The sequence below is a fragment of the Cannabis sativa genome, chromosome 8, assembly GCF_029168945.1.
Source record: "Cannabis sativa cultivar Pink pepper isolate KNU-18-1 chromosome 8, ASM2916894v1, whole genome shotgun sequence".
Classification (NCBI taxonomy): domain Eukaryota; kingdom Viridiplantae; phylum Streptophyta; class Magnoliopsida; order Rosales; family Cannabaceae; genus Cannabis; species Cannabis sativa.
This window is the reverse complement of record NC_083608.1, coordinates 18,468,082-18,478,266: the sequence shown is the minus strand read 5'-3', so window position 1 is coordinate 18,478,266 and position 10,185 is coordinate 18,468,082. Positions and strand designations below refer to the sequence as shown.

The window sequence follows — 10,185 nt, the reverse complement described above, 5'->3', positions numbered from 1 at the left end:
AAGAAAGGGAAAGATTCAGCGAAGAACTTCGATTTTAGTCTGCGTAGAGTTGATTGGAGAGAGAGAAAGTAGCATTTGGGGTTGAAGAAGAGAAAAATCTGATTCTTTTACCTTAAATATGGGATTTTAAAGAATCATTTCCTAATATATGGCATCCCAAACCTATATAAAAGCCCAAAAAAGAAAAAATGCCATACAAATTACTCAAACTTAAAACTGCCATATTTGAGTAATAAAATTTTAAAAAGCCATATTTGATGTAATTTTCACAAAAAAAAAAAAAACTTCTGTAACAAAGTTTTAAAATAATTTTCCTAATATAAATAAGAATACTGGGCTGTGAGCTGATGGGCTGGATAATAAGGCCCAATTGGCTTCAGTACATGTACAATGACATTCTTACATCCCATGCCGCCACGTGTAAAGCCCCATCACTGCAGTCTTTATCGTTTGCTTAACGACGAAGAAGCGTTCAATGGAGGGTCAAAATCGTCATTTTTCCGCCAACACGCGTTAGCATAATCTCGTAAAACGACGTATCTTTCTGGTTTTGGTTTTATTTTTCTTTATTCTCTATTCCCTTTTTCGGACAAAACACTTTCGACGAACCTATTAAGTTTTGCCCGGAAAGAATTTCGCTACTAAAACTCGGTGATGGGCCTACTCTCTAACAGGTATTGTTTATCATAATGAACTGAATATATTATATATTTTCTTTTTGATTCTGTTTGGTAGGGGGATTTGATCAGAAAGTGAAGGAAAAACAATTAATTGATTAAAATTTACTCTTTTTATTGTTCTTGGGTAAAGCCCAATCTTGGCTTATTGGGTTTTATGATCGTTGGGTTTTGTGGATATTGATTTGGAAATTGTGGGTGCAGAGTGTCGAAGGAGTCTCTGAAACCAGGGGATCATATCTATTCTTGGAGGACTGCTTATATTTATGCCCATCACGGTTCTCCTCCCTCCTCTCTTTTATTTTTTTTCTCATTTGTTAAAAATAGTCTGTGTTCTAACTATTTATTTGTAGATTTCTTTTTTCTTTATATAAATATAATCAACTGCATTTGTTGAGTTAAGTAATAAAATACATGCAAGTTGATGATTTTTAACGTTTGAGTCTTCCTTTTCATTGTGAGTATTTATATGTGAAGCTTTGGTTGAAACGAGTTAGGGTTTGTACAGTAAGTGTAGTAAAGTTCTAAATGTTTCAAGTAGAAAATAAGTTTCAATTATGCAAGTGGTATTATGGTTCTGAATTATTGGACCAAAAGATCAAGTGATTATTGCAACATAAGTAGTAGTATTTGAAGAATTGAATCATAGGAAATGAACCATCTTGCTATATTTGCTGTGCTTTTGAGGAAGTTGCCAAGGGTACTAGTCATGACTGCCTACTTCCACAGTCTATCCATTTTTTTACTATTATTAGTATTATTATAATTATAATTATTTGGGTTGGATCATAGCAAGTTTATATTAGTTTTAAAAATTGAATTGCGTAAGTTATGGAGAAGAAGATAGATACATAACAGATTGGTTTAAGCAAATCTACCTTTTTTTTATTGCTCATTGAGGCGAAATGTCGGTGTAGGCATCATGTTTTAAGTAACTTATGTAAGGGAATGCCTTTCTACTTTTGCTATCCTTGCAATGTTCAAATCTTTGGTTATGTAATCAGTTATTCTACTTGATCAATACCGCGAACTTTTTTTTAACCATGTAAGTAACATATGGGAGACTCACAAATGACAGTCATCACAATTTAAAATTGTGTGGTTTCACTGAAAAAAGTTGTATCTATTGTCATCATTGTGGATATCTGCTAGTGTAATTTGTAACAATTATTATATTTTGGTGTTAAGTTTTTCCTTTTTGTTTAGAAACATTCTAAACTTAAGATATCATGTCTACAGGCATCTATATTGGAGATGACACAGTGATTCACTTCACCAGACGTGGGCAAGAAGTGGGAACGGGAACTTTCTTGGATCTCCTCTTGGTTAGTTCTGGACCAGCTCGATCACTGGAGCCCTGCTCTGTTTGCAGTCCATCTGAGGAAGGCAGTGGGGTTGTTTCCTCTTGCCTGAAATGTTTCCTTGCTGGTGGCATCTTGTACCGTTTCCAGTACGCTGTCAACCCTGCTCTTTTTCTTGCAAAAGCTCGTGGTGGAACTTGCACCTTAGCCGTTTCAGACCCAGCTGATATTGTGGTCCATCGAGCAAAGTACCTACTTGACAATGGATTCGGTTGCTATAATATTTTCAAGAACAATTGTGAAGACTTTACTATCTACTGCAAAACTGGACTGCTTGTCGTTGATCAGGGAACATTGGGGCAAAGCGGCCAAGCTGTGTCGATAATTGGAGGACCTCTAGCTGCCGTCCTGTCCACGCCATTGCGTCTTGTTACCACCAATATTTATGGGATGGCAGCAACTGCTGTTGCAGTCTATTGTGGTAGTAGATATGCTGCTGACATTGGAAGGAGAAGAGATGTGGTAAAGGTACCTGTTGAGGATTTGACTAGAAGGCTTGCGACTGGCTTGCTCCAAGTTGTCGAATCCCAAATTTCGGCATCTCCACTTCAAGACTCATCCCAGATTGTCACCCGGTGACCATGGACTTTGGTGGTTGCTCTTGGTTCGTGTTTATTGCATGAACGAATCAAGGTTTCCTATATTATGTATTGGTACTTTTCTTTGAGTGATAATTTCTGATACTATTGAATGCTTACTTCTATTGGAAATGCTTTTATTTCTTATCTGTTGAGAAGTGTTTTAAGAGCATCGAATAATATATCTTATGTATAATGTATTCTATTAATCTAAGGTGACTGCTTATGTGGTTTATAAACCTGGCGGTTACCATAGTTTGAACCCAAACATAACGATACAACGCCGAGTTCTCTCTTATTTTCACAATTCGAGTTTAAGCGATTGCCATTTCTCCAAACTTCTTATTTTTTTTCCCATAAAAAGCTTTGTGCAGAACTTATCTCATACTTTTTTTTCTCTTAAAAAAAATCAATTTTTTAGAAATGCCTAGAAGCATGAGAATTTAATTGTAATTTTACTAATGATTAATTATTTATGTTTGTAATTGTATAAATATAAACATAAAAATTACCTAATATATAAGTACGATTAATTTGGAATTCGTTTAGCTAGTGACTTCACTCTCTCCCTCCTAACTAGAATTTTCTCTTTCCAATCTTCTTTTTGCTCTCAATGGAGGTTGCGCTAGCTATGTTGTTCGACTCTTCGGTGCCCTGGCCGAGAAGATAGCTTTGGATCTTCTACAACGTCCGTGGTGGTGTGGTGGTGTGGTGGTTATGGGCTTCCCATGTCTCCTCATCGGGACATGTGCTAGCTATCATTTTTTTTGTGGTGGTCTCAGGTCCTTGGTGGAGGTGGTTGTGACTTTGCATTTTCGAGATTTTTACCATCCTTGAGTGGTGCGTCATACGGTTCTATACTGTGGGTTTGTCTTTTAGGGCAGTGCATCCTTGTGTTGTTAGTCTAATGTTCCAAATGAATTTGTTTGGTGGTGTGCTTAGTCTAGATTATTTTGTGTGATGCTTGTGGTTTATTCCTTGTGTAGGTAGTGTTGTTTTCTTTGAGGTTTTCTTATCTTTTATTTTTATTGTAATAATAGTGTTTATCACTCTGCCTTTTGTGAATTGTGATGTTGGCTTAGTGTCATTTTTGTTGGGGTTTCTCTTTTGTGTCAGAATGGGGTGTCGTAGTTTGGTATTAATGGACACTTTCCTATGTATCATATTGTTACTAGCACAATGTCAAGTTTGTCTTACTTATAAAACGCTATCTATGGCCTTAATAACAATACTCTAAGGGAAATTTGATTTTCTATACTTAGAAAATCAAAAAATTTGATTTCTAAACCAATAATTTAAACCCTAAAAAAACTATACCTTTTTTTTCAAAACCCCAAAAATACCCCCAAACTAAAACTATCTCTCTTTCTCTCTCTATCTAGCCGGTCCCAATAATCCCACACCCCAGGTCCGATGGTCGGACCATGGGGTCCGATGGGGTCCGACCAATCGGACCCATCGGACCCCAAGGTCCGACCATCGGACCTCTCTCTTCCCTGCTCTCTCAAATCGCGGGAAAAAAAAAAAAAAAAATTAAGCGGTCGGACCTTCGGGTCCGATGGGTCCGACCATCGGACCCATCGGACCCGAAGGTCCGACCATCGGACCTCTTTCTTCCTCTCTCTCCAAAATCGCAGAAAAAAAAAAAAAATTAAAAAGACGGTCGGACCTCTGTCTTCTTCCCTCTCTCAAATCGCAGGAAAAAAAAAAAAAAAGTTTCAGAGACTGGGGTTGCTCTTTCGGGTTGGGGTTGGGGTCGGAGGGGTTGGGGTCGTGGTCGACGGGGGTGAGGGTGGTGATCGGCGTTGGGGTTGACGTGGGTGGGTGAGGGTGGTTCGGGTGAGGGTGGGCGGTTGGGGTGAGATAGAGGGAGAGAGAGATGATGCAGAGAGAGAGAATATTGTGAGGGGGGTATTTTTGGAATTTTGAAAAAAAATGAATAGTTTTTTTAGGTTGTAAATTTTTGGTTTAGGGAAAAAAAATTTTGATTTTCTAAGTATAGAAAATCAAATTTCCCTACTCTAAATTGTTCAAGTTTCAACATATACATATCAATGTATAATAATGATATATATAAATTGTTCATCACACATTCTCCTCTCTCATCCAACAATAATTTAAAATTCAAATTACAAATCTCCAACGGTCCTCTAGCTAGCTAGCAAGTTTTTTCTTTTCCTGAACCACCGTTGGAAATCTAGCGTCCAAGTTCCACCACACCAGTATGAATCTGGTGATCGAGTGCATACCTTGATTAGCACATTAGGAAAACAATTATGTGGGGTTTTACCAGTGTTTAGACTAGAACCTTAAATGTAGTCTTGCTTGAGAACATAAAGAGATAATGAGCTTTAATGTATTACTTAAAACAAACGAGTTCTTAAATTACAAAGAAAAATGTATCATAACAAAATTTTGGTTCTCTAATTCAGGTTCAAGGTACGCTTAGTATTTCACCAGAACATTCTCAAACCCTCCTAGACAAGCAATACCGCATTTACACATCCGTCGTTCTCTGGATTGTTTGTCACCTGAGCGTATTTCCCTATATCCAAACACAAGCAAGCAAGAAAAGAAAACAGAAAAGATTAACGTCTACATGGAAACGAAAAGGGTGATAATCTCAATTATATAGGAATCTTACCCCATACAACTTTTCCTGCTGGAGTTACTAAACCAAGCTCACTCACATTTACCTGAAATTCACAGAACAAACAAAACAAGTTTAGAAATAACACTAGTGGCACAAACATTCTACTAGAGATAAACGTTTGGCTCCTGAAGATGGTACCTCCACAATGGTACCCCTTGTTAAGACACCAAGAGAGGTGTACATTTGCCCATTGGGATTTTTCTTTACTGCAATTATCTCGAGATTGAATGTGCATTTTAGTTCAGGGTGAGTTACATGAGCCTTTGTGAATCGAAGTCCACTAGGACGAATAAACCGCTCATACTTTGGAGGCTTCCTTGTAAAACTAGGTCCCACAAATGTGGCTTTTGTAATCATTCTCTTCCATTGTTTAGCTATTTAAAAATAAACAATTGGGGAATGTTAATGAAATGATACCAGTCATAACAAAAAAAAAAAAGAAAAGAACTGAAATAGACAGCTACAATGAAAAACCAAAAGTTTATGAAAAATGTCTGTGGCATACACCAAGATGATATCAAACAAAAGTTTACTATCATACTTACTCTTGCGTTTTCCAGTTCTGAGCACTTTGAACATCTCATCTTCAGCCACAGGCCTTACCTAAAGAATGGAGGAATTGCAGCCAAAACCAAATGATTAATATATCAAGTGAAACAAGAGCCTAATGGATGTTAGGCCCAGAAAGAAAAGAAAAAACAACATTAGTTATTCTCGCACACGGAAAACCTAATGGTAATGCAACATTTGACCTTACCTTAGGTAGAGGGACCTCCCACTTCCCAGCTTTCTCTTTTCTCTTCTGCTTAATGGTGTTGCTAAGAACCTATTTTAAGACATAAAGTTAGATCCGTACAAAAAACAAATATATATAATTTTTTTCTTATTCCAAAAATAGGAGAAGAAACATACCTTGGCTCGGGTTGTGTTTTCACGATCCAGCAAATATGAAGGAACAGCTCCCTCATGAACATCATCATCCACCTTACGCCTGCTTGTTGACTCCTCGTGCATAGCCAATCTGATCACACCCACACAAGCTTAAGTATAATCAGAATCAATTACAATTAAAATGTTAAAAAATACCAATAAAGATAATACACTACATAATACAACTTCCAAATGATTCATTCACCAATTCCATTCTCAACAAATAATACTAATCCTCTGTCCAAAAAATACAAGCTTGGTAACAGTTTTCATTAAAATAATTTGTTTCAAAAAGGGTCATGAAATTCTTCCATGCATCATTTCATTTATAAAACATGAATTTTCTCAAACACCTTTAATTTAAAAAAAAAGATCTAAGCAATTCCATCACTTTTCTTTCAGAATTTACAATTGAGCGGATTATCAAACAATAGCAAAGTGCATCTAATAAAATGTAAACAATTAACAAATGAGTGATAGAAAGCTCACGTTCTTTTCATCTGAGCCTTTTCAGCATAACGCTTCTTAGCGAACATCTTACCCTTAATACCCAATGCCTGTTCCATAAAATTCCAGAATTAACAACGAAAATTAATAAATTCACGAGGAAGAAAGTTTGTTGAAATGAACTGAAAAAAAGAAATAACCTTCTGGGCAATGGAAGAGCGTTTGTGGACTTCACGCGCCTCCTTCTTGCGCTTGCGCTCGAAGTGATCGGGACGGTAGCCATAACGCTTCCTGTGAAGCTCAATGTAATCTCCCTGAGGCTGAAATTTTCACAAACAAAGAAGAAGAACAAGTAGAAAAATCAGTATCTGTTTCATATTCGAAATCAGTTCGTATACCAAATGATAATGATAAATTAAGAAGTGAGAAAGAGAACCATAGCTGCAGAAACTTGATTTCGGTGGCGAAGTTAGAGTTGCAGTAAACCCTAATGTTGAAGGGGTTTTGGGAATTTGACTTGAGAACCTTATGTAACTCTGTAATTTCAAATGGGCTTCCTCACAAGAGCCCAATGAAGCTTAGAGAGAGATCTTAATTATGGGCCTGTAATGGGTCCGTTCCACAACGCAAGTGAGTACATTTTTATCCACTTTTTCAAAATTTATTTTATTTACCTTTTTTAATCGTTCTACTAATTTTACTCTTATCCTTTCACGATAGTTTTCATTCTTCTCTAATCAAAATTTTACTCAAATTTCTCATAAAATTATACATCCATCTACAAAGAACACAAATTTATTATGTTTGAAATTATGTTATGTGAGTGTTGGAGAATAATTGGGGTATAATACTCCTAAAAAAGTTTATATTTGAATTAAATTTTATATAAAAGTAAATTTGGTTAATGTATAAAAAAATAAGTACTCTTTAACTTCTCCTCCAAAATATTTAAGATAATTTTGGATAGATGATATCCAAATTTGTATATTGTGTTTATTGATTTTCTAACATCCAGCCTTAGGGGCTTCATAAATGTAAATTAAATAAATATAATCTTTTTTTTTCTTCTTTTTGCTGGAAATAATGAATATGTTGTCGTCACATTTAACTGTTTAAGATGATTTTGTTTAACACATGATAAAACTTAGTAATTAGTTTAAATTAGAGAGATGATCTAAATGGTAATTTCTAAAGCCCAAATGAAATATATAACATATCATATAGTATACTAAAATAGTAAACTTACAAAAATACTGGAATTTAGATTAACTTTTACAAAAATACTGTCACATGTATTGTGTTTTTATAAAACACCAGTAAAACACAAAGCAGAACAGCTCAAAACAACAGTAGAACACTAGTAAAAAACCAGTAGAACATTAGTGAAAACTTAACACATATACTGCAGTATGAAACTTATAAAAAAAATACCGTAAAAAAAGTAAAAAATATCACTTGGCGGTATTTTTGTAAAAAAAATAACAAAAGTTAGTATACCATGTAAATTATAAAATATAGAGATAAAATCATTTACAAAAAGAAAAAATAAAATCATCATCAGATTAGACAAACAAATAATGTGATACTAGTTATCTATATGAAAAAAAAAGGAAAAGAATCACGAGAGAGGCCTGGGGAAGCAAAAGTATTGATTATTTGAACTTTTAAATGTGTAGGGAATTAAGACAAAGACTTAATAAGAAGGAAAAAAATGTGGTTCTGATAGAACCATCACCTCTAGTGATTGGTTGGGGATACTTCTACCTTCTTCACATCCATGTTATTTGGATCAGATTTATCATCTCTTTCAATTATTATTACTATATTATTATGTCCGCTTCATATTTTATCCAAAAAATATTTCAATAAAAAAAATCATAACAAAAAATATATCATTATATCATTCCCTAAGATATTTATGTGTCACAAGGACAAAATTCGTTATGGACCTTAATGGTCTCATCTCATCATTATCAGCCTGAACCATCAGCTCACATTCACATGTTAATTGCCATTATTTTGATTCTAAGAAATAATGAACAAAACTTGAAGTTTTCTGGTTTTGACATTATTAATTCTATTGCATTTTGTAATAAAAAACATTAATATTGCACTACAACAACTCACTTTAGTGCATCTTAAAGTGACTCAAATTAACCATTGTAATAACTCAATTTATAGTTTCATGACAGCGATCATTTTGAATTTAATTTGACTACCTAATATATTTCTACTTTTACTTAAGTATATCCTAAAAATTTCTCTTCATAATGTGGAAATTTTCCAAGTTCTAATATAGTTCCCATCATCCTTCTAAAAATGAGTATTACAAAAGTGGAGCATGAAGGGGGAAACATAGAGTGAGAAATTAATAATTATGCATAGTACAGCAGTGGATGGATGGATTATTTATGAGACTGGTTCTTTAAAACTTTAAAGATTGCAATATTTCTTTTATACGATATTAGTGCTATAAAATAATAAATTAATTTCTAAAGAGAAAAGGGGAATAAATTGGTATGGGTCTCAAACTTTTTGGACTGTTTAGAACAATCAAAAGTTTTTCATTGTATTACTACAAACAAAAGTATAGCATAATATTTGGGACCCTAAGTTTTGTCATGTGCTTTGTGACTCTACTCTACTCTCTACTCTCTACCATCATTTTGAATATATTATGCATGGATCCCATTAGGTGACAAAATATTAATTAAGTCGCCCCACAAAGTTTATTAGTTGTTGTTAAATAAATAGTTGAAAAAAATAGAAGGGGAATGAATAAAGATGGTGGGAACTGAGAACTGATCATCTATTAGAGATACATCTAATCTTGTTGGATTGTTTGTTGTAGGTATAATGATTGACCCTATAGGTCCAAAACATTGTTTTTTTGTTTGTGCAAAAAGTACTAAACATTTGATTAAGAAGGTGGTTGCAACATCTTGTAATAAAATAATATATTATATTAAAGGGTGATTGTTTATATGAGAAATTCAAATAATCTATAATTATATAATTAAAGTGAAGAATATAATTATTTAGAAATTTGTACTTGTGTTTAGTTTGGTTGTGAATGAGAATATTTATTTAGGGTGTAATTTTTTTTTAAAAAAAAATCTAAGCCTCTAAAACATTTAAATGATATGGTATTAAGAATATTGAAAATATATGAATGTATTCTAATGTTTTTAATTATACGAAATATGTATATATTAACTAAAAATACACGGAGGGTCTGCCTTCTTTTATTGCTCTATGGCAGTTAAATTTTTTTATGGTTTTCAACTGTTTTTTTTTTTTTTTTTTGGTTTTAGCAGTTCTTTTAGCAATTTTCAACCTCCTTTTTTCTCTTCCCTTCTGCAATTACTTATGCAGTCTCTCATATTAGATCTTCTGGTTTAGTGTACTGATTCCCCCTTTATCAATCTCAGTCTTGCCATCCTCTGTTCCCACGCTATGGATCCATTTAATAGCAAAATGAAGGAAAAGATCACTCTCACAGATGAAGAACAAACAGTCTTTGAATTTGACTTTGGAGA

General features: G+C 34.1%; 2 protein-coding genes across 2 annotated transcripts; one reads left to right on the top strand and one right to left on the bottom strand.

Moving 5' to 3' along the window:
• The first annotated feature begins 414 nt into the window (after positions 1-414).
• Positions 415-2,923, top strand: LOC115700456 (protein LEAD-SENSITIVE 1). Its single transcript, XM_030627994.2, has 3 exons — positions 415-674; positions 882-955; positions 1,917-2,923. The coding sequence occupies exons 1-3, from the start codon at positions 655-657 to the stop codon at positions 2,615-2,617; spliced, it is 795 nt and encodes a 264-aa protein (XP_030483854.2). The 5' UTR covers positions 415-654; the 3' UTR covers positions 2,618-2,923.
• A 2,018-nt stretch (positions 2,924-4,941) lies between these two features.
• On the bottom strand, positions 4,942-7,231 carry LOC115700707 (uncharacterized). The gene is made up of 9 exons (XM_030628335.2): positions 7,083-7,231; positions 6,847-6,966; positions 6,689-6,756; positions 6,182-6,290; positions 6,027-6,095; positions 5,815-5,872; positions 5,408-5,643; positions 5,261-5,312; positions 4,942-5,161 (listed from the first exon to the last, which is right to left on the bottom strand). Exons 1-9 carry the CDS (start codon positions 7,083-7,085, stop codon positions 5,094-5,096), a joined length of 783 nt encoding a protein of 260 aa, XP_030484195.1. The 5' UTR covers positions 7,086-7,231; the 3' UTR covers positions 4,942-5,093.
• Between the last annotated feature and the right edge of the window lie 2,954 nt (positions 7,232-10,185).